This window comes from Crocuta crocuta, unplaced genomic scaffold (genome assembly GCF_008692635.1).
Source record: "Crocuta crocuta isolate KB4526 unplaced genomic scaffold, BGI_CrCroc_1.0 scaffold127, whole genome shotgun sequence".
Classification (NCBI taxonomy): Eukaryota; Metazoa; Chordata; class Mammalia; order Carnivora; family Hyaenidae; genus Crocuta; species Crocuta crocuta.
Window position 1 is genome coordinate 11,373,332 of NW_027532008.1, and position 24,838 is coordinate 11,398,169.

The window sequence follows — 24,838 nt, forward strand, 5'->3', positions numbered from 1 at the left end:
ACTCCCCCCCCCCAACCAAAGGCTGTCTCAGTCTTTCCTAAGAGATGGATGTAAACGTTATCTGCCCTGAGGGAGTCACCTCACACAAGGGTCCGAAAGGTGGGCGCCCTTCACCCACCCCCACCTTCTCACCTTGGGTCTCCTGCTCTCCCCAGAGCCAGGGGCTTGGGGCCCCACTGCCCTGCTGGGCCACCACCTAGATCCCTTCTTGCCAAAGACTGGGACATTGGGGGAGGGGGACAGGAAACAGAAAACCCTGTCCTCAAGAAGCTTGCAATCTGATGGGGGAGACACAGTCCTTAGAGAACTCCAGGCTGACGGGGGACACAGCGACATAGAACCGCCCCCCCCCCCACGGTCCTGGGGTGGACACGGGGGTCCGGATGGCGAGGGGACAGACTGCCCCCGGCCCGCTGCTGCGGAGGCCCCCGGGCTGGAGTTATCGGCCTGGAATGCTGCGCTGTGAGCTCAGCCCGGGCCTGCGTGTGCTAGACTGTCAGCAGCGCCGCCTCACCGGAGAAGATTTCCAGCCCCCTCCGGGCCGTGGCAAGGCCTAAATTTAGCCAGGAGACAAGGGGCTGGCCCCAAGCCCAGGGACGGCCGGGCCTTATAAAGCGCCGGCAATCGGGGCCCGGCACGCTCCCCCAGAGCCCACACCCTCTCCTGTCCCCCTGCACGCCTGGCCAGGGCCCGGCCGCCCGCCGTGGATGAGCCACAGGACCTCCTCCACCTTCAGAGAGGAGAGAAGCTTCCATTCCTCCTCGTCCTCCTCAGCCTCGTCCTCCTCAGCCTCCCGCGCCCTCCCGGCCCAGGACCCGCCCATGGAGAAAGCCTTGAGCATGTTTTCCGAGGATTTTGGCAGCTTCATGAGGCCCCACACTGAGCCACGGGCCTTCCCAGGCAAGTTGTCAGGGCTCCGAGGGGAGGGGCGACGCACAGGTGGGGGCACCTGCTCGGGGGCCGCTCTGGAGACGGTCCCCGAGCCGCCACGCACAGGAGCTCTGCAACCGTAGCCACGTGTGGCCACCAGCACAGATGTGGCCGCAGAGACAGATGTGGCCAGGAGAGCAGGCTGGGCTCCAGGGAACAGTCGTGGCCCCGGGGGTCAGCGAAGATGCCAACGGCCACACACAGCCGCGGCCAGGTCCTCGCCGGAGCCGCAGGGGACAGGATGGGGTTGAGGGGTGGGAGGCATCCCCCAGCCACCAGGCCAGCGCTGGGCTGCCACAGGCAGGGTCACATGCACATACTTATGCCACCTGTGTGGGGCGAGGCCCGGCCCTGCTGCGGAGAAGGGGGGCTGCGAGAGGTGAGGAGAGGTGGGCAGAGGGTTAGGGGCAACGGCCGAGAGGGAGGTGAGGCCTGGGGGGCCCCGCCCCTTTCCCCCAGAGACCCGGGTTCTAGATGCAGTTCTGCCCGCAGCTCAGCTCACAGCAGCCTCCCTCACAGCCCGTCCCGGGGGGCCGGGCAACATCAAGACTCTTGGGGACGCCTATGAGTTTGCAGTGGACGTGAGTGACTTCTCACCTGAGGACATCATTGTCACCACCTCCAACAACCACATCGAGGTGCGGGCTGAGAAGGTGAGCGTGGCCACGCCGCCCGGAGCCCGGCTCCCCGTCTGCACCCTCTGTACCCCAGGCTCCATGCCAGGACCCCAGACCCTGCCCAGGGCCCCTGCCCCGAACCTCCCAGGGGAACCTGGAGACCTTGTTCTATTACGTGTGCGCCACGGGACCCCAGCCTCTGCCTCTCCCTGCCCCAAGGCTCTGAGGTCCTGTCTTTAGGAGCCAAGGACAGCTGAGGGAGCCACACGGGAATGGGAGAGGGGTGGAGGGATGCAGGCAGGGGCCCCTGAGGAGGTGAGGTGAGGGGGTGCCCGGAGGATGGAGACAGTGGCTGAGTGGGGACAGCTTTTCTGGTGGGCATGTGGGTAGGCAGGGGGCTCACCTGGGAAGCCGGCGGGGAGGACTTCCCCCACGTGACACCCCTCAAGCCCCTCGGCCCGCCCCTACCCCGCGGTTCACGCCCCATCCTGGGATCCTTGAACTAGACCCAAGGCTGGGCAGAGGCCCTGCTGTTCAGGGTCAGACATGCTGGGGACCCACCCCATGCTCCCTCTGCCCATGGGCCTCAGGGGCACTGGGTCACTAGGGTCTCTGAGCCCCAGCTCCCAGGAGGCCGACACCCCGGCGGAGGGTGTGGCCCAGCCTGACCAAGAGCCCTGCCCCCAGACGGCCGCAGCCACAACAGCCCATCAGAGAGGGCCTGCCCCAGGCTTCCTCTAGGTCCCCCATGGCCTGGCGTCTTCTCCCCAGCAGGGGAGGCTAAATGCCCTGGCACCTGTGCCAGGGAAGCTGAGGGCTGCGGGCACCAGGACCAGAGGGCAGCACGTGCCAGTCCTGCCCCTCCCCCCAGTGACTCAGCCGCCCCAGACTCCCCTGGACACGATGTGCTGGCCGAGTCACGGGGGCGGGCTGCCCAACCCGGGCAGTGGACGCCCAGTGTGTCTGGGCATCCCAGAGGGCACGACCGTGCTGTGTGCGGTCTCCTCTTTGCCGCCCAGGAGCTCCGGATTCTGCCACCGAGCTCCTCCCTCTCTAAGCTGCCCCTGCATAGCCCTCAGCCACCGCCACCCTGGCCACCCCTCTGCTCCCGAGAGTAGGACCCCTTGGCATGTTGGCACCTGGCTGGGGTGAGATGAAGAAGACTTGATGGGAGCAGGATGGGGGCGGGGGCGGGGGGATCCTGCCTTGACCCATCACCCCTTCCTAGCTGGCAGCCGACGGCACAGTCATGAACACCTTCGCTCACAAGTGCCAGCTGCCCGAGGACGTGGACCCCACTTCAGTGACCTCGGCCCTGAGGGAGGACGGCAGCCTCACCATCCGGGCCCGGCGTCACCCACACACGGAGCACGTCCAGCAGACCTTCTGAAAAGAGATAAAAATCTGAGGGCCTCCTCCTCCCCGCCCCCTTCCCCCCTTCTCCCCCCTGGCCTGCCAGAGACGTTTTCCTCACCCCTTATGACACCTTGCAGGACATCTCAGCTCGAGTTCCAGGCCCCAACACCATCAGACCCCAGGTGGGTCACCCCCCCCAACTGAGGCCTTCTGCCTCACCTGTGGCCCCCAGATTCCAGATGTGGCCTCGTTCACTTAATTCAGAATAAAGGGATTGCGATTGGAAAGGGAGAGCCCAAAGAACCCACTTTGGGGAAGGGGTCTGGGACAGGCAGGAGCTCTGGGCCAATAATCTGCAGGACAGACAGATGGACAACTCCTTTGATCTGAGGAGTCTCTGCGGGGGAACAGGGACCCGGGACCCCCTTGGCCAAGGCGAGGGGGTGAGGCAGAGGCAGATATCAGCGGAGGTGCTGATCCAGCTGGACGACACAGGGGGGCCATGGGGGGCAGCCATGGTGGGGACCCTCTCCTCTGCCCCTCCCCGAGCCCCAAACCAGCTGCCAGGCTGCCTGCTACCTGGTGCCCCAGCTGCCACACCAGGGCGGGGCCACGTGACATCTGTACATAGACGGGGTTTTTCCGATGCAGTGGGTTCGTGATAAAGCGCAACACTTCTGCCCCCGGCACCTGCCGTGCCCTCAGGCAAGGCCTGGCAGACGGGTGGGGCTGGTCCCTCCTTCCACCCGGAGACCCGGGCTCCCGGGGCTGTCCCCACAGACAGGTCGCCCAGCTGAGGTGACAGAGAGAACAAGGATGGGGCCTTGGGTCTTCAAGGCTGGACCCCGGCTTCTGCCAACCTTCCCCCGGGGCCAGTCACCTCCCCCACCTCTTCAGTGGATGAATCTACACGGCCTGGTGTGTGTATACCACACACACAGGTGCAGCCTGGTGTGTGTATACCACACACACAGGTGCACACGCGCTCACCTACCGTCCTGTCCTTCAACTACTGAGCATGACCACTGGTTGAGGCTGAATTCAGAACATTCTACAATCAGATTTTACATCTCTATTTTTATCAATGGGGAAACTGAGTCTCTGAGTGGCTGAATGCCCAGCTTACTCATTAAAGGTTGGATTTGAACCCAGGCTGTGAAAGCTGCTCTCAAACCGCCCGACCCCTGACCCCTCTGTGCAATGGGGAGTAGTCCCCTCATTTTGTCCCTCATGGCCAATGTCGACCTGCTGGGATCTTCTTGTTAGACAGAGGGTCCAGACCATGCGAAGAGCCCCCAGCCCTGTTCCCTCCTGTTCTCCAGTCCAGGGCAGGGACCCCCAGTCAGCCTTCATCCTGGGGAGCCCCAGATACCTGCAGTGACCCTGGCTCAGTCTCTAACATACAGATGCAGGGGTGGGGGAAAGGGGGTGTTCACAGTAGTCGAGACCCCCTAGAGCAAGAGGCAGGGCCAGCTTCTGCCTTCTGCACCTCTTGGGTCAGTGTTCTTTCTATAGGTTGGCCTCTCACCCCTGCCATTCTGGGGCCCTTAAGGGACGGCTGGGGGGTGGGGGTGGGGGGCATGGGAGGACCCTGGCATTGTACCCTGCACACATAATAAACAACAGAATCACAGACTTCCAAAGATCACCTGCCTGAAGTTCTCAAACTTGGGATGGGCTGGAGGCAGCCAGGGGAGAAACCCCGGGATTGACAGACTTGACTTCCTTAAGGTTTGGGGACAGGGGTGGCAGCTTACGTGAATCTCCAGGACCTCACAGAAACGTGGGTCCTGGGGTCTCCTGCCTCAGCTCCCGGACTCACCTGAGCAGGAATCCCAGAATTACTGCCCTGAAAAACCGTGCAGTGACTGCCCCTGCTGCTGCACGCTGAGCCCTGTCCCAGGCACAGGGACACCACGGCTGGGCCAGCCGCACTGCGTCACCTGCCCTCTTGAAGCCCATCTGGTGTCACATGGGCTCTAGGGACCAGACTGGCTGAGTGACTGGGCTCAGGGTCGCACGGAGCCAGGGCCCCGAGCAGGGCTGGAACCTGGCTGGAGCGCTGGCTGGTTCGGGGAGTCCGCGTGCTCTCTGGAGGGACCCCACGCCACCCCCAACACCCCCAGGCGGCCACTGAAACCCGAGTGCCAGGCGGTCCCCGGTGCAGCTCCGGCTGCGGGCGGGCGGAGGGGAGGAGGAGAGGGGGCGCGGTATTTCCAGCCTCCGTGACTCACTGATTCCACTGGGCTATTTGCAGCCCCGAAACTCATCTGCATCTGCGCGGGAGTTGGGGGTGGAGCCGGGCCAGCGTCCCAGTCTCCCTCGACCCCTGCCCAGGGTCAGGCTCACCTTGGCTTCCCGACCCCGGCGATGCCCCTCCCAGGGTCGCGCGAAGGGGGTGGGGCCTGGGCCGCTGGCAGCCCCGGCTGGAAAAAAGGGGGCAGCTTCTCCGGAAGTGGCCGGTAGGGGCCGAANGTAGAGACTGTCTGAGACAGGCCTCCCACCAAGGTGACCCCGTGGAAGAGGAGGGCGGGGAGATGGGGACCACAGTCCCTCTTTCATCGGCTCCGCCCCCTGGGCGCCTGGGCTGGCCACAGCGCTTTGTCTCCCCGGCCCCCCACCCTTTCCAGAATAAANTTCATTGAGCGCCTAGTGTGTGCCAAGCCTTCTGCTCATCCTCACGACCATCCTGCAAAGTAGGTACCAAGGAGGTTCAGAGAGGTCAAGGAACTGGCCCAAGGTCACCCAGCTTGGAAGTGGCTTCGCTGAGATTTGAATCCTTGTCTATGGCTCTAGAAAGCCCCAAACAGTTCCTCTCCCCGCCCCAGCCCCCAACCACCACCCGAGGGGGAGGGGCAGGTCAGCTCCCTTGCCCCTTATTCTGACACCCTGCACAGGAAACGCAAAATTGTACATCTATAGTTTTTGGAGTCGGCCTGGGTAGGAGGGCAGGGGGAGTTGAAAAGATACAGACTTTCCCCGGCTGGGGACCCGTGAGAAGCCCAGGTCAGGTAGTGCCAGGGACCTAGAAGTTTCCGTCACTTTTGGGCTCAAAGCTGCCTTCTCCAGAAAGCCTTCTAGAGCTACCAGTTAGGGGTATAGACAGAGCCCAAAGAACCCGAGGGCCAAACTTTGTGTTCAGACTTGCCTGAGGGTGAGGGCAGACCCACAGGGCTGGCCTGCTCTGTGCCCTTAGGGAGTCACTCCACACCCCTCTTGGTGTGGTGGGGAGCCTTGGCCCAGGGAGGGCTGGAGCCTCGCCCAGGGTCACACAGAAGTCAGTGGCTGAGGTGAGATGAACACCGAGGCCTCCAGGACCTCAGGCCAGAGCATCTCTTCCAGACCAACCCCTTCATGCCCGGGGCCCCCTCTCCCTGGCCCAGACATAACTCCTGCCTCCCACATTGTCCCTCCCCTTCTATCTGAGCTCTGCAAAAGGAGAAGATGCCTCACTTCGCTCTGTTGTTCCCAACCCTGGCATGAGAAAGGAGCCAAGCACATGTTGGTAGGGTGTTTTTATTAAATTTTTAAATGTTTTTATCTATTTCTGAGAGACAGAGAGAGACACAGTGTGAGCAGGGGAGGGGCAGACAGAGAGGGAGACAGAGAATCCGAAACAGGCTCCAGGCTCTGAGCTGTCCGCACAGAGCCCGACGTGGGGCTCGAACCCACGAACCGTGAGATCATGACCTGAGCCAAAGTCGGGCGCTTAACCGACTGAGCCACCCAGGCGCCCCTGTAAGGTGTTTTTAAAAAGCTAAGGATCCTCAGTAAATAGTGGAGGGTCAGTTGCAGCCTGGAGCTACCCCACCTGGGTTCAAATCTTGGCTCTGCTCCTTCTGAGCTGTGTGACCCTGAGGAAGTCACATAGTCTCTCTGTGCCTCAGTTGCCCCATCTGTAAGTGGTGCTCATAGAATCTACTTGCAAGAGTGTTTTTTTCTTTTCTTTCCTTTATTTTTTTTAGTTTATTTATTTTGAGAGAAACAGAGATAGCGAACCTGAATGGGAGAGGAGCAGAGAGAGAAGGAGAGAGAATCCCAAGCAGGCTGAGAGTTAACTGCAGAGGCGACAGGGGGCTCAGAGCTCAGAACCAGGAGATCATGACCTGAGCTGAAACCAAGCGTTGAAAGGGACTGAGGCACCCAGGCGCCCCGCTAGGGCTGTTTTGTAATGCGTTGTAAAGGCCACCATGTGGTAGCTCGTGGGTGCCATGCACTGAAAATCCCCGGTAGGGGCTCAGCTACTGTTACTGCATTCAGATTTGGCTCCCGGCCTCCCCAGCTTCACCCACACTCTGGCTCCATCGAGATCATGACTGAAGCCGGGGGTTCAGAGGGGTTTCCGGACAGCAGCCTTCTGTCCATGGAAAGCAGGTAAGGGCAGAGCTAAGAGGTTCCTTGGCTCTCGCAGAAGACCCTCTCTGGGCCCTGGGGGTGGAGGTGGCCAGAAGAAGCCTCTGAAAGCCTTCGCTTCCTCATCCTGTGAATACAGACCAGGCACCACCTTCCTGGGCTGCTATGATGAACCCACTGGAGAGAGACGGTGTTTTCCTATAAGCTTAATAAATGGTAAGCTCTGGTTAAAATTGTGCTTGTTTTCTGAATAACCAAAGCCAAGGCTCCGCCCACCTGGCTCTGTGCTCCAATAACAGAGGGTCCTGAGCCGGTGACTTGAGAACCAGCGGGACTGGGGGCCAAGGGAGGAGCCTCTGGGCCGGGAGCCGTGTTTACAGTCAACACAGCTGGGCTTCCGCACAGCTGGCCCGCGGCTCACCTGTCACCGGCCAGCTGGGCCAGTCCCCAGCTCTGAGGCCCTCCCTCCAAGGCCTGGACACAGGGACAATTTTTCATAGGAGTCTGGGGGCTACTAGACAGGGCGGCAGGCCCTGGGGAGCCCAAGAGGAGGGAGGGGCCGCAGGACTGCAAATCTGCATCTCCCTTCCTCCCTCCCCTCCTTCTCAGACAATTCTTTTTTTTTTTTTTAGTTTATTTTATTTATTCTCAGAGAGAGACCAAGTGTGAGTGGAGTAGGGGCAGAGACAGAGAGAAAATCCACCAGCAGGCTTTACACTATCAGTGCAGAGCCCAATACGGGGCTCGAACCCACCAAATCAAGAGTTGGATGATCAACCGATCGAGCCCCCCGGGCGTCCCCTTCTCACACAATTCTTGACCACCACCTGTTATATACACACCCTTGAAGGCGCAGAGGACACAGTGCTAAGCAAGGCTGCTAACCTGGAAACACACGCACTTTCTCACACTTTAACTCACCCACTGGCTCAGTAAAGGCTTTCATTTATTCATGGATTCATTCCGTCCACAGAGTCTCGCTAAGCTCCTACAGTGTGGTCGGTAGGCAAAGCTCTGAGGTCAAACTACCTTAATTTCAGCCCTGGCTCTGCCACTTGCCAGCTATGTGACCTTGGGTCAGTTGCTTAACCTACCTGAGCCTCAGTTTCCTGATCTATCAAATGGGATAATGCTGCACAGGATTGTGGGTGGAGAGACGGACTGAGCTGCTCCCCTCCTCCACCGGTGTGTTCCATCCCAGAGAGGGCCCTGCTCATCTGCTCAGCCCCACACACTGCCAGCCACCAGGCTGGGTCCTCATAACCATTTGTTCATGGAACAAATGTGAACACAGTGCCAGCCACATGGCTCAGTGTCATGATGCCGTGGCTTATAGTCACACTTCCTGGGGTTTGCATTTGGGCTCTGCCTCTTTCCGCATCTGTAAAATGGCAATAAAAGTCATACCCACCTCTCACAGAGGTACTGTGTGATACATATAAAAATGTACAGAGTCATGGGGCTCCTGGCTGGCTCAGTCAGAAGAGATTGTGACTCTAGATCTCAGGGTTGTGAGTTCGAGCTCCACATTGAGTGTAGAGATTACTAAAAAAAATAAACTTAAAATATATACACCCATATAGTCATCGGGACAAAGCAGGTGTTGGGCAGAATGAAGGTGTGGCTTCTGAAAACATGGACCCCGCTAGGTGGCCTCATGGCCAGGACCGGATGTGGTGTCCTCCAGTCTGATGCTAGGGCGACACCTGCTGTTCCAAAGCGGGATGTGCAGCCACAGCAGCCATTTCTTTGGGCTCTTCTAATTCAGTGATTCTCCACCAGGGGAGGAGAGAGGAAGGGTATATGTCGTCCGCAGTACTCTGTCACCTCTCTAGTCTAAGTCGTCACCCCCCTTTGCCTAGATTAGGGCACAGCCTCCAAAGCTTCCCTACCTTCTGGTCCCAGCACAAAAGCTAGAGAAACTTTTTTTTTTTTTTTTAAGTAAATTCAATATCCGATGCCCAACATGGGGCTTGAACTCAGGACCCTGAGATCAAGAGTTGCATTCTCAGGGCACCTAGGGGGCTCAGTCGGAAGTCTGTGACTCTTGGTCCTGGGGTGCTGACTTCAAGCCCCAGGATGGGTGTAGGGATTACTTACATAAATAAACTTAAAAAAAAAAAAAAAACAGAACAGTCAACATGCTCTATATTTTTTTAAAGGTAGGTCTGGGCAGGGGCGCCTGGGTGGCTTAGTCGGTTCAGCGTCTGACTTTCGCTTAGGTCATGATCTCGCGGTTCANCCTAAAGGCCTCATAGAGGCCCGCAAGACCTCACGTGATGTGATGTGGCCCCTGCCACTTCTCTGGCAACTGTTTTGTATACACACGCACTCATCTTCTGCCTGACTGGAGAATCCGCTCCTCCCGGGCGGGGCCTCATCTGTCCTACCTCTGCTCCAGAGTGGGGTCTAGCCCAGAGCCAGGCACACAGTGGGTGCCCAATAAATGCTTGGCCCGCATGAATACTCCAGCCAGACCGAATGACTCTGGTCCCTTTTCCTGGAACCCTCCCCATCCCGGGTCCCTTGCCTTTGTGTGATTCACTCACTGGTCAAATCTTAGTCTAGACATCACTTCCTGCAGGAAGCCCTCCCTGATCTCCTCTCCCCAAAATGGACTGGTCACCCTCCTCCAGCCCCAGCATTATCCTGTATACTCTTACTGCTGCACGTATCAGAAGTAAGTCATTGTCACTTCCTTTCTTGGCTTCCCACCAGGCTGTGAGCTTCTGGAAGACTGAGTTATGTCTGTTCTCTATGGATCCCTTCTGCTTGGGAGAGATTCTTCTGGGACGAGAGGCCATCAGCCCTCTGGTTAGGAGCAACCTGGACACGAGACTTGCCTGGATTCTAATTCCAACTTCACCAGTCTGTGAGGCCTCAGCATTTTGGACCTCACCTCCCTAATCTGTGCCTTCTCATGCCGGCTCTGCAAGGAGGCTGGTGCCCTGGCCTAGAGCAAACGGCCAATGCATGTGTTTGTAGGAAACTGGTAAAATAGTCATTGAGTATCTAAATGGACATTCAGCCATTTTAATCAGAAAGCTTTGAGACACACTTCCTCAGATGAGCTGATTTAGCATTTCACATAGCGGTGCCTCTTAGACCTACACACACCCACCTCCAGTGACCCCACTTCCTGCTGGGTAACATGGCTGCCTGGGGAGGCAGGGACCACCCATCCCCTGTATGGTCAGGGGCACCTGAGGCTGGTAGCAGTGGCTGCTAAATAGTCGCTCCTATTTGTCTGCTCAGATGTGATACTCCGTCACCTTTCTGAGCACCTTCTGCCCCCTCTTGAGAAGCAGTTTCCCTTATTTCCCAGTTCGGATTTCCTGGAAGTTTCCCCCCATCTGTCGCACCCATCCATCCCCCCCCGCCCCACCCCCCACTGACCAGCCCTGGGGTCAGAAGTCAGCCAGGTGGCGCCGGAAGCATGGATTTTCACAGTGCTGGCTCCTCATCTTTTTGAGAGAGAGAGAGAGAGAGAGAGAGAGAGACAGTGTGAGTGGGGGAGCGGCAGAGAGAGGGAGACACAGAATCCCAAGCAGGCTCCAGGCTCCGAGCTGTCAGCACAGAGCTGGACGTGGGGCTCCAACTCTTGGACCGCGAGATCATGACCTGAGCCGAAGTCGGGCACTTAAGACTGAGCCACCCGGGTGCCCCACCTTCTCATCTTTTAGATCACACTTTGTTAGAGGCCTTTGCCACCCACCGTATCAGAAAAGCTCTTTGCCCCAATTACTTCCCATCCCAGCACCCCACTTCCCTTCCTACACAGCACTCAGTTCATCGCTATTCAAATTCATCTTTATTTGGTTACATATTTAGCTCTTTCCCTCACCCCCGCCCACCGCCCAAGCAAGAACTCCAAGAAAGCCAGCACTTCCCTGGCACTTTGCAGAGCCTGAAGCGGAAGGTGCTGCATTAGAATTTGCCGTATGAATGAACTGGTCTCTTTCCAGGTGGAGGTGCCTTGATCCTGCTTCTGCTCCAAGGCTCACAAAGAGAGAAAGGAGGAAGGCGGAATACCCTTGAGTGTACCACCTAGCATCCTCGGTGGCTGTTTCAGATGTCTTTTAGCGATCGAGGCCCTTCCTTGGCTCAGGCACAAGAGACTTCTGCTTGGCTGGGAAGAGGCGTGCGTTGGGTTCTGGGAATTGCAGTCCCCGAGCTCTCGAGCCTGGTGTGCCAACAACCCCATGGCCGGGCTCTTCTGGTTAATCTGCCTGCCCACAGACACAGGAGGAGAGGGCTTTGAGCGAGCCTATAACAGTTCCCCAAGCTGAAGACCTTGAGGGCACAGACTTCAAGGGGCTCCCCTTGGCTTCGGGAGCCTCCTGGGGGCCCAGTGGACTGACTGGAGAGGAAGCTGGGGCCCCGGTCCCTTCACAGGGTGGCACAGTCCCCGTGGCCTGGGCAAGGTGTCCCCTACCCAGGGGGGCCTTCTGAGTCGGGTACGGCCGGTTTTCTCCACAGAACAAGATATACGTCTTCATTGGTGGGGTGACAGTTCCTGGGTTAGAACTGGGGGCTCGGGGCAGCACTGGGGGTGCCGTCAGGGAGATCTGTCTGCCACGAGCACAGTCGATGATGAAAGTTAGGTGCGCAGGGGGGATGGCCTTCTGATGGCAGCCCGGCTTCCCACCTAGAAGGAGGGAAAAGACCAAAGGTCTGTTAGCAGTGGAGTGTGGTTTCCAGGCTGGTGCCCGCCCTTAAGGGGTTTAACTACCCTTCCCTTAAAGGGTTGGTTGACACAGGAAGACGGGAAGGAGAGTGGAGTCTAAAAGCGTGGGTCCAGCCTCAGGGAGACCTGAGATTAAATCCTGGCTTCCCCCTACCAGCCATCTGCTTTCTGGAGCAGAGTCCATTACATCAGAGCTCCCAGACTGCACAGGAGCTGCACGGGTGGCTCGTTAACATGCAGACTCTGGTGCACTGGAGGAGGGGTGGGAGGGATGAGGCTCTGCATTAAAAAAACATTATTGTGGGAGGGGGGCATCTGGGTGGCTCAGTTGGTTAAGCGATCGGCTGGGGTCACGATCCCTTGCGGCTTGTGAGTTCGAGCCCCATGTCCGGTTCTGTGCTGACATCTCAGAGCCTGGAGCCTGCTTCGGATTCTGTCTCCCTTTCTGTCCCTCCTCCACTCATGTTGTCTCTCTCTCCCTCAGAAGTAAAATAGAGAGAGAGCAGGGGAGGGGCAGAGAGAGGAGACACAGAATCTGAAGCAGGCTCCAGGCTCTGAGCTGTCAGCACAGAGCCTGACAGCATGGCTTGAACTCATAAACTACAAGATCATGACCTGAGTTGAAGTCCGACGCTTAACCGCCTGAGCCACCCAGACGCCCTCCCCAAAGCTTGTACTCTTTTTTTAATGTTTTATTTATTTTTGAGAGAGAGATAGAGATAGCGTGAGCTGGGGAGGGTCAGAGAGAGAGAGAGGGAGACACAGAATCCGCAGCAGGCTCCAGGCTCTGAGCTAGCTGTCAGCAGAGCCTCATGCAGGGCTCGAACCAACGAACTGCGAGATCATGACCTGAGCCCAAACCGTATGCTCCACCTACTGAGCCACCCAGGTGCCCCCACAAAGCCTGTACTCTTAAACAATTAACTTTTGAGTAACCCAAACAGCAAATAAATCCATTCTCTTAACTACGTGCTTTTCATCACAACACAGGCTCAGAAAGAAGCTTATATTCTGGTAGATTTGTTAACACAGGGAATAAAAGAAGCCCACCCGTGGCTTGAGAATCCTGGAAGCACCAGGAAGGGTCTCTGCCCTCTCCAGCCCCCTTTGGCTGGTCTTGGGAAAGTGCTGACGCCCCTCTGCCACCTCTTACCTGAACTGGTCTTCCCGTCTGTCTCAAGGCCCCTGACCTTGGGGCTGGCTTTTGGGGCGCTGGGGTCTTCTGAAGGGTTCATCGCTGCTTTCCACAAAGCCTTGGACAGCTCAGGCTGGAGGAGCACTCTCAGCAGCTTCTTCCAGGATGAGGCTCCCCACCCAAGGACCAGACCTTTTATATTTACCGGATCCGGATCTGCCGAGTGAATTCCACCAGGAGCTACAGGAACTGGCCTGGGGCAGCTGGGGGATCGCTTTGAGCCACAGGGTTATGTCAACAGACCTGCTGTAGGGTCGCTGGGAGGCAGGCCTTCTTCCACCAAACAGATACTTATTTCTTTCAACCCCAGCCACTTCCTACACGTCCTTTGTCTTAGCCTGTTGGGAGTTAAACAAGAAACATGTATTTCTCCCGATCTTGGAGGCTGGGAAGCCCAAATCAAGATGTCTGTAGATTCCGTGTTTGATGAGAACTCACTTACCAGTTCGTTGATGGCTGTCGCTCCCGCGATGTCTTCAAGCTTCAAGTGCGGAAGAGGCAGAAGTATTCTCTGGGGTCTCTTTTATCAGGACACTAATCCTATCCTGAGGGCTTCCTCCTTAGATCTAATCACCTCCCAAAGGCTCCACCTCCTAATACCATCACACCAGGGATTAGGACGCATTCAGTCTACAACATCCGTTAAACCAACTGTTTTTACTGAAATATGTATATATATACTTTCAAGGGAAGTATAGTTGACATACTATATATATATATATATTTAATGTTTGTTTTTGAAAGAGACAGAGTGAGAGCGGGGGCGGGGCGGGGGGCACACAGAGAGGGAGACACAGAATCTAAAGCAGGCTCCAGGGTCTGAGCTGCCAGCACAGAGCCCCACTCGGGGCTCAAACCCATGAACCGTGAGATCATGACCTGAGTCTAAGTTGGACGCTTAACTGACTGAGCCCCCCAGGTGCCTCGACATAGAGGATTATATTAGTTTCAGCTTATGACCTAGTGATTTGACGTTTACACATATGAGGAATGCTCGCCACGGTAAGTGTACTTACCCTCTGTCCGTCTGTCACCATACAAAACTATTTCAATATTATCAACTACATTCCCTATGCTGTACTTTTCATCCTTTTTTGTACTTCCTTTCTTTTTTTTTTAATTAAAGATTTTTTTTTTAGAGGTGCCTGGCTGGCTCAGTCTGAAGAGTGTGTGACTCTTGATCTCAGGGTCGTAAGTTCAAGCCCCATGTTGGGTGTAGAGATTACTTAAATAAATAAAACCTTTTTTAAAAATTGATTTTTAAAGTAATCTCTACACCCAACATGGGGCTCAAATGCACAATCCTGAGATCAAGAGTTGCATACTTGGGGCGCCTGGGTGGCTTAGTCGGTTAAGCGTCCGACTTTCACTTAGGTCATGATCTCACGGTTCGTGGGTTCGAGCCCCGCGTCGGGCTCTGTGCTGACTGCCAGCTCAGGGCCTGGAGCCTGTTTCAGAGTCTGTGACTCCCTCTCTCTCTGACCTTCCCCTACTCACGCTGTCTCTCTCTCTCTCTCCTAGAAATAAATAAAACATTAAAAAAAAAAGTTGCATGCTCTACCAACCGAGCCAGCCAGATGCTCCTATTTTATAAATGGGAGTTTGTAAGTCTTAATTCCCTTCACCTATTTTGCCTATTGTCTCACGCCCACCCCTCTGACAGCTACCAGTTTGTTCTCTGTATTTATGAGCCTGTTTCTGTTTGTTTGCTCATTTATTGGAAATCTACATTAAAAAGAAAATCAGTATTGCTACGTTAAATGGAAACAATATCACTTCTATACATCACAAGGAACTCTATGGTATAAGAATAATGGTCCCAAAGATATGGATACCCCAGTCCCCGGAACCTGCGACTGTGTTTGCTGGCACAGCAAAAAGGACTTTGCATTTGTGATTAAGGGTAATCCACTTCTACCATCAGTTCCGATGTATGTGGGTTTTTCCCCCCACACCACCAAGCAATTGACTCAATTCTGACACTACCTTGCTGGGAGACAGCATCAGATCCCACAGGTTAAGGGCTCAGTCCCACATGACTTCCTGTCTCCCCACCGGTCATGCCAATTGCAATTCGACGTTGTCATCTGTGCTTCTGATTTATAGATCAGAGTTTCCCACGACCCCCTCCTTGGGTTGGATTTATCTGCTAGAGCAGAGCACAGGAGTCAGAGAAGCATTTTATCTACTAGATTATCAGTTTATTATAAAAGGATACAACTCAGGGGCAGCCAGAAGGAGGAGATGCACAGGCAAGGGATGGAGAATGGGGTGGAGTTACTAATAGTCTCTGAGGGCAACGCTCTTCCCGGAATCTCCACTCTTCAAGAATCTCCTCCATGTGTTCACCCAGCCCCAAAGCTCCCTGAACCCTGTCCTTTTGGGTGTTTTTTGTTTGTTTGTTTGTTTGTTTTGGAGCATCGTTCAACAGGCGTGATTGACTAAATCATTGGCCATTAGTGACTGAACTCAATCTCTAGCCCCTCACCCCTTCCTGAGGTGACTGGGTGGGGCTGGAAGTTCCAACTCTAATCACTTTGTTGGTTGCCCTGGCAACCAGGCAACTCCTTAAGTGACCTAGGCGCATTCTAAAAGTGGCCTTGTTAACATAACAAAAGACACCTTTCTGGCCCTCAACAGTTGGGCAATTCCAAAGGCCGGGAACCAGAACAAAGATCAGAAATATATATATATTTATTTATTTATATAATATTTGTGTTGTATTGTATTATACTTATCTATATTTGACGCTTATTTATTAATTTTGAGGGGAGGGGGATGGGCAGAGAGAGAGGGGGAGAGAGTCCCAAGCTGACTCGGCCCCGTCATTGTGGAGCCTGGTGTGGGGCTCAAACTCATGAGATCATGACCTGAGGCGAAGTCTGACACTTAACCACCTTGAGCCACCCAGGTCCCTCCAGAAATATATTTCTTATAAATCACAATATCACAGGGATGGGCTTTGAAAAGGGGAGATTATCCAGAATTATCCAAGTGGGCACAATTTAATCACACTAGTTCTTAAAATTGGAGAACATTTCCTGGCTGGGTTAGAAAGAGATATGTTGATGGGAAAAGGCCAGAGGCAGCATGTGAGGCTGAACTGTCATTGCTGGGTTTGTACGCGGTTTAAGGGGCCAGAAGCCAAGGAATTTGGGCAGCTGCTGTAAGCTGGAGAAGACAAGGACAGGGATTTTCCCCCTCGAACCCGCATGGAGGAACTTAATTTCAACACAGTGAAACCCATGTAAGGCTTCTGACCAACTGATAATAACTCGTGTTGCTTTAAGCCACTAGGTTGTGGTACTTTGTTACAGCAGGAAAAGAAAACTGCTATGTTGTGCAAAAATCAAAGAAAAGAAACTCTACCTAGATATTGTTGCTTATGTTAGATGACTTAGAAGTGACCGCACCCGGGTAGGCCCCCTGCACTCCTGGGATCCTGTGATGAGAAAGGCGCTTCTCATCTGTGGTCTCCTTCTGCCAAAAACCATAATCCCAGTCTAATCGTGAGGAAAATGGAGGGAAAATCCAAACCGAGGGACGTTCTGCAAAACGCCTGCCTGGTGCTTCTCAAATGGTCAAGATCATGAAAAACAAGGCTGTGAAACCATCACAGAAGGAAGGGGGATAAGAAGACGCCATGATGAAATGCATTCTGGGATCTTGGATGGACCTCAGAACCAAGAAAGGACGTTAGCAGATAAACCTATGAAATCCAAATGAAGTCTGGAGGTTAGCGACCAGTACTGGACCAATGTTGCTTTCTTAGTTTTGACAAAAGTGCCATGTTCACCTAAGACATTAACAATAGAGGAAATTGAGGGTGGAGTGTAAAAGGACTCTGTACTATCTTTGCAACTTCAATAAATCTAAGATTATTCTGGAATTAAAAAAAAATTTTTTATAGTTTATTTTTGAGATAGAGAGAGACAGAGCACGAGCTGGGGAGGGGCAGAGAGAGAGGGAGACACAGAATCTGAAGCAGGCTCCAGGCTCTGAGCTAGCTGTCAGCCCAGAGCCCGACACAGGGTTCCAACCCACGAACCATGAGATCGTGACCTGAACCGAAGTCAGACGCTCAACTGACTGAGCCACCCAGGCGCCCCCAAGATTATTCTGGAACTTAAAAATTATTTTAAAAAAGTGAATGAGGAGAACTCACGTTGTATGCCAGTGGAAGTAAACAGAACGACTTCTCACTCTGAAAGTTGAAAATTAAAAGGATGTTGGAGGGGCACTTGGGTGGCTCAGTCTGCCTAACGTCAGACTTTGGCTCAGGTCATGATCTCACGGTCCACGAGTTCGAGCCCCATGTTGGGCTCTGTGCTGACAGCTCAGGCTCCAGGCTCTGGGATTCTGTGTGTGTCTCTCTCTGCCCCTCCCCCACTCGTGCTCGCTCTCTCTGTCTCTCTCTCTCTCAAAAATAAATAAACATTTTTTTTAAAAAAAGGACATTGGGGGCAGCTTGCTGGTTTGGTTGGGGGAGTCTGCAACTATTGATCTCAAAGTTATGAGTTTGAGCCCCATGTTGGGCAGAGAGATTACTTAAAAGTAAAATCTTAAAAAAGTAAAAAAGGAAATTAAACATACAAACGACAGACAATAACAGCTGTTAGTTAGGATGTGGAAAATTGGAACCCTCCTAGATTACTGGGGGGGGGTTGTTCAATGGTGCAGTCATTTAAAAAAATTTTTTTTATTGTTTATTTTTGAGAGACACACACACGTACACACAGTGTGAGTGGGGGAGGGGCAGAGAGAGAGGGAGACAGAATCCCAAGCAGGCTCCAGACTCCAAGCTGTCAGCACAGAGCGGTGCAGGGCTTGAACTCATTAACAGAGAGATCATGACCTAACCTGAAGTCAGATGCTTAACCGACTGAGCCACCTAGGTGCCCCTGGTGTAGTCATTTTAGAAAACTGTTTGGCGGTGTGAAAGCATATGTCCACACAAAAACTTGTATGCAAATGTTTAGAGTAGTATTATTTATAACAGCAAAAATAGGAATATATATATATANCAACACAATATTATTATTTTAAATAATAATATTTTAAAGTTTATTTATTTTGAGAGAGGGCAGGAGAGGGGGGAGCAGAGAGAGGGGGAGAGAACATTCCAATGAGCCCTGATGAGGGGCTCAAACCCATGAACCAGGAGATCATGACCTGAGCTGAAACCAACTCAGTTAACTGATGGAGCCACCCAGGTGCCCCAACGCATTATTATTTGACTAGAAAAAAGAGTGAAGTGATAATACACACCACAGCAGGGGTGAAGCTTGAAAACTACTTGAAAGAAGCTACATGTTGTGTGACTCCATTTATATGGAATGTTCTAAATGGGCAAAGCCATCAGCACAAAGTAGACTAGTGATTGCCAGGGAGCTGGGGTGGGGGGAGTGATTGCTAATGGGTGTAAGGTTTTCTTTTTGGGGTGATGAAAATGTGCTGAAATTAGAGAGTAGTGATGTTTGCACAACTCCGTGAATATACTAAAAACCACTGAAATATACGTTTGCAAAAGGTGAATTATATGGCATGTGAATTATATCTCAATAGAGTTGTTTTTGCTTTTGTTTTAAAGGAAACGAGCTCTATCCTACTTCTCTGAATGAATTTATTTCCAGGTAACTTTGGCTTTAGTTGGTGAGGGAAAGTTCTTGTTTACACAAGAATTCCAACCGGGGCGCCTGGGTGAGTCAGTAGGAAGACTACGTGACTCTTGATCTTGGGTTCTTCAAGCCCCACCTTGCGGGGGTGGGTAGAAGTTACTTAAATAAATAAATAACTTTTAAAAAGTTCCAGCTAATAAATGTGGAAAAGAATGATAGCATCAGAAATGCACCATTTTACGACCTTGAATGAAATCATAGACTCAAATGAAGAAACTGTTACATGGGAGGTTGATGGGGAACTTTCCAAAGAAGGAATCCAAAAATAAAAAGGGGGGGGGGGGCGCCTGGGTGGCTCAGTAGGTTAAGCGTCTGACTTCAGCTCAGGTCATGATCTCACGGTTCATGGGTTCCAGCCCCACGTCGGGCTCTGTGCTGACAGCTCAGAGCCTGGAGCCTGCTTTGAATTGTGTCTCCTTCTCTCTCTGCCCCTCTCCTGCATGTGCTCTGTCCCTCTCTCTCTCTCAAAAATAAATAAGCATTAGGGGCGCCTGGGTGGCTTAGTCGGTTAAGCGTCCAACTTTCGCTTAGGTCATGATCTCGCGGTTCGTGGGTTCGGGCCCTGCGTCGGGCTCTGTGCTGACTGCCAGCTCAGAGCCTGGAGCCTGTTTCAGAGTCTGTGATTCCCTCTCTCTCTGACCCTCCCCTGCTCACACTGTCTCTCTCTCTCTCTCTCTCTCTCCTAGAAATAAATAAAACATTAAAAAAATTTTAAAAAAAGCATAAAAAAAGAATTGCACACTAAATTATATAAGGATGGAATAACATATCTGGGGTTTGCTTTATCTTTTTTTAAAGTTTATTTATTTTGAGAGAGGAAGAGACGCACAGAGAGAGGGAGAGACAATCCCAAGCAGGCTCCGAGACAGTGTGGAGCCCATCATGGGGCTCGAACTCACAAACCATGAGATCATTACATGAGCTGAAATCAAGAGTCGAACACTTAATTGACTAAGCCACCCAGGCACCCCTGGGGTTTGCTTTTTTACACTTCAGAGATTAAAAAAAGAAAGAAAAAGGAAAAGAAGGATATATTAAGTACCTGTAGCATAACAACTATTGAATCTGGATGATGGGCATAAAGAATATATTATTTTTATCTAGATTTATTATTTCATTTTATTATTTTATCTGGTATTTATTGTTTTTCTTTTCTTTAAAAAATTTTTTAAAAAATTTATTATTTTTTTAAAAATTTATTTCTGAGAGAGAGACAGCATGAGCAGGGGAGGGGCAGAGAGAGAGAGACACAGAATCTGAAACAGGCTCCAGGCTCTGAGCTGGCAGTCAGCACAGAGCTCGACACGGGGCTCAAACCCATGAACTGTGAGATCATGACCTGAGCTGAAGTCAGACGCTTAACCAACTGAGCCACCCAGGCGCCCCTCTTTTTAAAAAATTTTAAGTGTTTATTTATTTTTGGAGAGAGAGACAGAGTGTGAGGGGGGAGGGGCACAGAAAGATGGAGACCTAGAATCCAAAGCAGACTCTGGGCTCTGAGCTGTCAACACAGAGCCCAACACAGGGTTCGAACTCATGAACTGTGAGATCATGACCTGAGCTGAACTCAGACACTCAACCAACTGAACTACCCAGGTGCCTCTCTTTTCTTTTCAAAGTAAGCTGTAAACCCAACGAGGGCCTCAAACTCATGACTCTGAGATTAGAGTTGCATGCTCGACCAACTGAGTCAGCCAGGTACCCCTATTTTATCTAGTACTTTGTCACATTTTCAAAATGGAGATGAATTAAAATGTGTGTGTCAAGGATGTATGCCAAGGATGCCTCTGAAGAATTAAGAAAACTGTTTATTTTTTTTTAATTTTTAGTGTTTATTTTTGAGAGAAAGAGAAAGATACAGAGTGCAAGTGGAGGAGGGCAGAGAGAGAGACACACACACAGAATCCGAAGCAGGCTCCAGGCTCTGAGCTGTCAGCACAGAGCCCGATGTGGGGCTCGAACCCACCTACGGACCTTGAGATCATGACCTGAGTCAAACTCGGATGCTTAACTGACAGAGCCACCCAGGCACCCCAAGAAAACTGTTTCGTGACAAATTAACAAAGAAAAAAAACATCATTGCATTTATAAATTAAGATACTGTTGTATAATTCGTGATCTACAACCTGTGTATAATCAAACTAATAAACTAAATTGTATAAGTAGATATTTGGCAGTTTATCTGCAACCCTTCAAGTTTACAGCCCCACAAGCTGCTCAACCACCAGTTTCTCCTCATTGGGCAATGGCCCACATGTAAATAATTATTGAGCTTTGGGAGGACATTAGTGTAGGGGGTGGATGGGGCTTTGGTTGGAGATTCCAGAGATGGTGAAGAGCCCTGTGTGTCCCTCTGATAGCTAAAGGGAGGAGACAGCGGAGGGGGTAGCCCTGGGGCCGAGGGAGTCCCTTAGTAATAGACAGCAGCAATAGTCCTTAATGAGAAACCAGGCAAGTCATAATCCTTCACTCATTCCATCAACACATGCATACTTAGCTCCTGCTCTCAGCGCTCTAGCCCAAATGTTTAGATTCCTCCTTGGATATTATTCTAAGGAGTTTCTGGCAATTCAACTTCACTTAATAAAGACGGCGGTTGGGTCTAGATATCAATCAATCAACCAACTGTGCTGTTAGACCCATTCTCAGCTGATAGAGCTGGGACAGTAAAACTCACAAGTCTGCCATGTGCACTTATATTTATAAATTCGGCCAAATCTAATGTTATGTTCCTTCCTCCCTGACTTAGCATGTCTAAGTTACACGTACCCTCTCTAGGGTTCAGCTCATTTATTAGCTAAGGTTTGCTCTTCTTCTTCCTTTCTTCCTTCCTTCTTTTTCTTTGTTTCTTTCTTTGTTTCTTTGTTTCTTCCTTCCTTTCTCTCTCTTTCTCTCTCTCTCTCACTCTCTCTCTTTCTTTCATCACCTCTCTGGGCAGACCATGTGCTTGTTCCCTGAGGCACTCTGTACTGGATTCAGATCTGAAGACAAATAAAGGATGGTGATCTCGGAGAGGAATAAGCATCTCTTTGTAAAATAACTTCCTCAGATAAGGTCAGTACGTGCTTCCCAGGGAAAGCAGGGTTAGTTTCATTCAATGGGAGGAAGGGGCCGCATGTCTTTGTAAAAGAGTCATTGAATTTTGGATTTGGAAAGTAAGGGAATTTAGTCATCTGTATCCACCCAAACACCCCTGTTTTGATTCCCAAGTGCTACTTGTTCCCATTCAATGCACCTGGCCAGGCTGTGAACACAACTTATATTGCAATTATATTACAGTTCAGCAACCCACAGGATCAGCTCTAATTTGGGGCTGCAGAAACCATGTAACTACAAGAGATGAGATTCAATTTTTAAAAATTTTTTTTAATGTTTTATTTATTTCTAGGAGAGAGAGAGAGAGAGACAGCGTGAGCAGGGGAGGGTCAGAGAGAGAGGGAGTCACAGACTCTGAAACAGGCTCCAGGCCCTGAGCTGGCAGTCAGCACAGAGCCCGACGCGGGGCTCGAGCCCACGAACCGCGAGATCATGACCTAAGTGAAAGTCGGACGCTTAATCGACTAAGCCACCCAGGCGCCCCGATATTCAATTTTTAGAGTAGTCAGGGATGGCTCTTGCTTCTCTGCTCCTGTCTTTAGCTGAGAATTTAAACCCTAAAAAAATATATATATATATATATTTTTAAACCCTAAATATATTTTTAAAGTCTTCAGTGAAATTATAAATAGCCAGCCTACCCACCAGTCCTCATTGTCTTCATTTTCCCGATAATGGTCACTTACAGCAACCACTCCCTCTATCAAAGCCTGTCTTTATCAGGCACTTTCCCCCAGGCAACAATACTTATTGTGATAATTGATAACTTATGTAACTATTCCCCTGCCTCCGCACAAAATAGGGAGCTCTGCATCACCTTCAAATCTAATGACCTGACCCCTTGGGGGTCGGTTTCCTGTAGAAATAGTAACATTGCTGGGGTTTCTCTTTAAACTTTTTATTTTGAAAAAAAAAAACAACCAACAAACGTAGGCTCACATGCAATCACAAGGACCAACACAGAGCAATTCCTCCACCGCCCTTCTTTACCCAGTTTCTCCCATGCTAACATCTTGCAAAACCATAGAACACTATCACGACCAGGATATTCACATTGATACAGTCAAGGCACACAACGTTTCCGTCACTACAAGGATCCCTCATGTTGTCTCCAGTCTTCTCTTAACCGAAAAGGGATTTAATACAGAAAATTAAGTGTTTGGTTTTTAAAAATTTTTAACGTTTTTATTCATTTTTTTGAGAGACAGAGAGAGACAGACCACGGGTGTGGACGGACAGGGAGAAGGGGAGACACAGAATCTCGATGCAGACTCCAGGCTCTGAGCTGTCAGCACAGAGCCTGATGTGGGGCTCAAACTCACAAACCGTGAGATCATGACCTGAGCTGACTGAGCCACCCAGGCACCCCCAAAACTGAGTGTTTGTAACATTATTGAAGGGGCTGAATGAATGGTTCCCTAGCAATGGCTCTCAGAATACCATGGAACTCACCAATCGTAGGCTATTACTTCTGCCACAATCAGGAAGATGAGGAATCAAGAAGCCACCACTGAGATTATGGCATTCAACAGACCACCAGCAGGAATCCATGGATCTAGATTTGGGACTAGAAGCTGGTTCCCAGGCACTGGAATGCTGAGTTTGGCTGTCACCATGTCACAGACGCTTCTGAACACTAGTAAAGCAGGAGACTGGCCACCATGCGCTGCTACAAACCCTCACATCTGTGTGACCTTGCCTGTCAGCAGCAACGGGCTAACATCGGGTAGGACAATGGCTACTGCCTCACTTCCACCTTCCATCCAATCTTACCAACTGGCAGAACCCATCTGTATCTGGAATTCTAACTGCAGCTGAGTCTGGGAAATGGTATTTGAACATTTTATTATTTTTTTTAATTTTATTTTTTAAAATATTTTTATTTATTTCTAGGAGAGAGAGAGAGAGAGACAGCGTGAGCAGGGGAGGGTCAGAGAGAGAGGGAGTCACAGACTGAAACAGGCTCCAGGCTCCGAGCTGGCAGTCAGCACAGAGCCTGACGCGGGGCTCGAACCCACGAACCGCGAGATCATGACCTGAGCGAAAGTCGGACACTTAACCGACTAAGCCACCCAGGCGCCCCTATTTGAACTTTTTAGATTCTGGAAGGAGTGGATGGACTACATCCAACACAGATGGACACAGAGGTAGATTTGTGTCCTTCGTATTGGGAGCACAAGAGGGGTCCTATCAGATTTGCTATGATTTTCCTGTTAGAGAAAGGGCGAAGTCAACTGCTACTGAGTTTTTTAGTTTCCCAAGTTATTGTGGAGGGAGGAGTGGTGACTTGGCTGACCCATGTTTACTGAGGTTCCTTTTCAGGCTAGCCATCGTGAATTTTTTTTTAAATGTTTTTATTTATTTCTGAGAGAGACAGAGAGAGAGAGAGACAAAGTGAGCAGGGGAGGGTCCGAGAGAGAGGAAGACAGTGTCTGAAGCAGGCTCCAGGCTCTGAGCTAGCTGTCAGCACAGAGCCCGACGCGGGGCTTGAACCCATGAACCGTGAATCATGACCTGAGCCAAAGTCGGACGCTCAACTGACTGAGGCACTCAGGTGCCCTAGCCATTGTGAATTTGTAGGGGATAGTCTGTCCCTTTGGGTACTTTCTCCAGGTGTGCTTGGCTGTGGGTACAAGCAAAGAGAGAAGGAGCAGTAGGATTTACTGAGGGTTGGAAAGCTTACCAAATCTGAAGAGGGAGCACGGGGCAAGCCGAGGGCAAAATATAGGCTAACAGCACACCCTCTTCCCTCCCCACCCCCTACCTGGTGGAATACGTGTGATATTTCTTGTACCCTCCTGGCTACCCAAAAACAAAGGAAAGGCATTTAAGTGCTTGCCATGGTGATGTGGGAAACTAAGGCAAATGAAAAATTAAATTCTCTTACTGCCCATAGCCCATTGACAAGTCCTTGAAACAGGCAGAG

The 24,838-nt window shown here is 51.8% G+C and overlaps 2 protein-coding genes across 9 annotated transcripts; one reads left to right on the plus strand and one right to left on the minus strand.

Annotated features, from left to right (window-relative positions):
• Nucleotides 1-707: 707 nt before the first annotated feature.
• On the plus strand, nt 708-2,937 carry HSPB7 (heat shock protein family B (small) member 7). Of its 7 annotated transcripts, none has more exons than XM_077775852.1 (3): nt 708-900; nt 1,435-1,583; nt 2,776-2,937. In XM_077775852.1, exons 1-3 carry the CDS (start codon nt 708-710, stop codon nt 2,935-2,937), a joined length of 504 nt encoding a protein of 167 aa, XP_077631978.1. The 7 variants fall into 7 exon arrangements, with proteins under 7 accessions (XP_077631978.1, XP_077631979.1, XP_077631982.1 ...); XM_077775853.1 differs by having other exon boundaries at nt 1,438-1,583; XM_077775856.1 differs by having other exon boundaries at nt 1,438-1,568.
• An 8,111-nt stretch (nt 2,938-11,048) lies between these two features.
• SRARP (steroid receptor associated and regulated protein) lies at nt 11,049-13,659 on the minus strand. 2 transcript variants are annotated; one of them, XM_077775767.1, is made up of 4 exons: nt 13,581-13,659; nt 13,097-13,476; nt 11,692-11,904; nt 11,049-11,485 (listed from the first exon to the last, which is right to left on the minus strand). In XM_077775767.1, the coding sequence occupies exons 2-4, from the start codon at nt 13,176-13,178 to the stop codon at nt 11,361-11,363; spliced, it is 420 nt and encodes a 139-aa protein (XP_077631893.1). In that variant the 5' UTR covers nt 13,179-13,476; nt 13,581-13,659; the 3' UTR covers nt 11,049-11,360. The 2 variants fall into 2 exon arrangements, with proteins under 2 accessions (XP_077631893.1, XP_077631892.1); XM_077775766.1 differs by having other exon boundaries at nt 11,049-11,904.
• Nucleotides 13,660-24,838: the final 11,179 nt, after the last annotated feature.

Coding starts and splice junctions, on each gene's coding strand:
- HSPB7 (XM_077775852.1), top strand. CDS start 708: ATGAGCCACAGGACCTCCTCCACCTTCAGAGAGGAGAGAAGCTTCCAT. Junction 901..1,434: donor TGAGCCACGGGCCTTCCCAG/GCAAGTTGTCAG, acceptor CTCAGCTCACAG/CAGCCTCCCTCACAGCCCGT. Junction 1,584..2,775: donor TCGAGGTGCGGGCTGAGAAG/GTGAGCGTGGCC, acceptor ACCCCTTCCTAG/CTGGCAGCCGACGGCACAGT.
- SRARP (XM_077775766.1), bottom strand. CDS start 13,178: ATGAACCCTTCAGAAGACCCCAGCGCCCCAAAAGCCAGCCCCAAGGTC. Junction 11,905..13,096: donor AGACGGGAAGACCAGTTCAG/GTAAGAGGTGGC, acceptor CCCTCCTTCTAG/GTGGGAAGCCGGGCTGCCAT.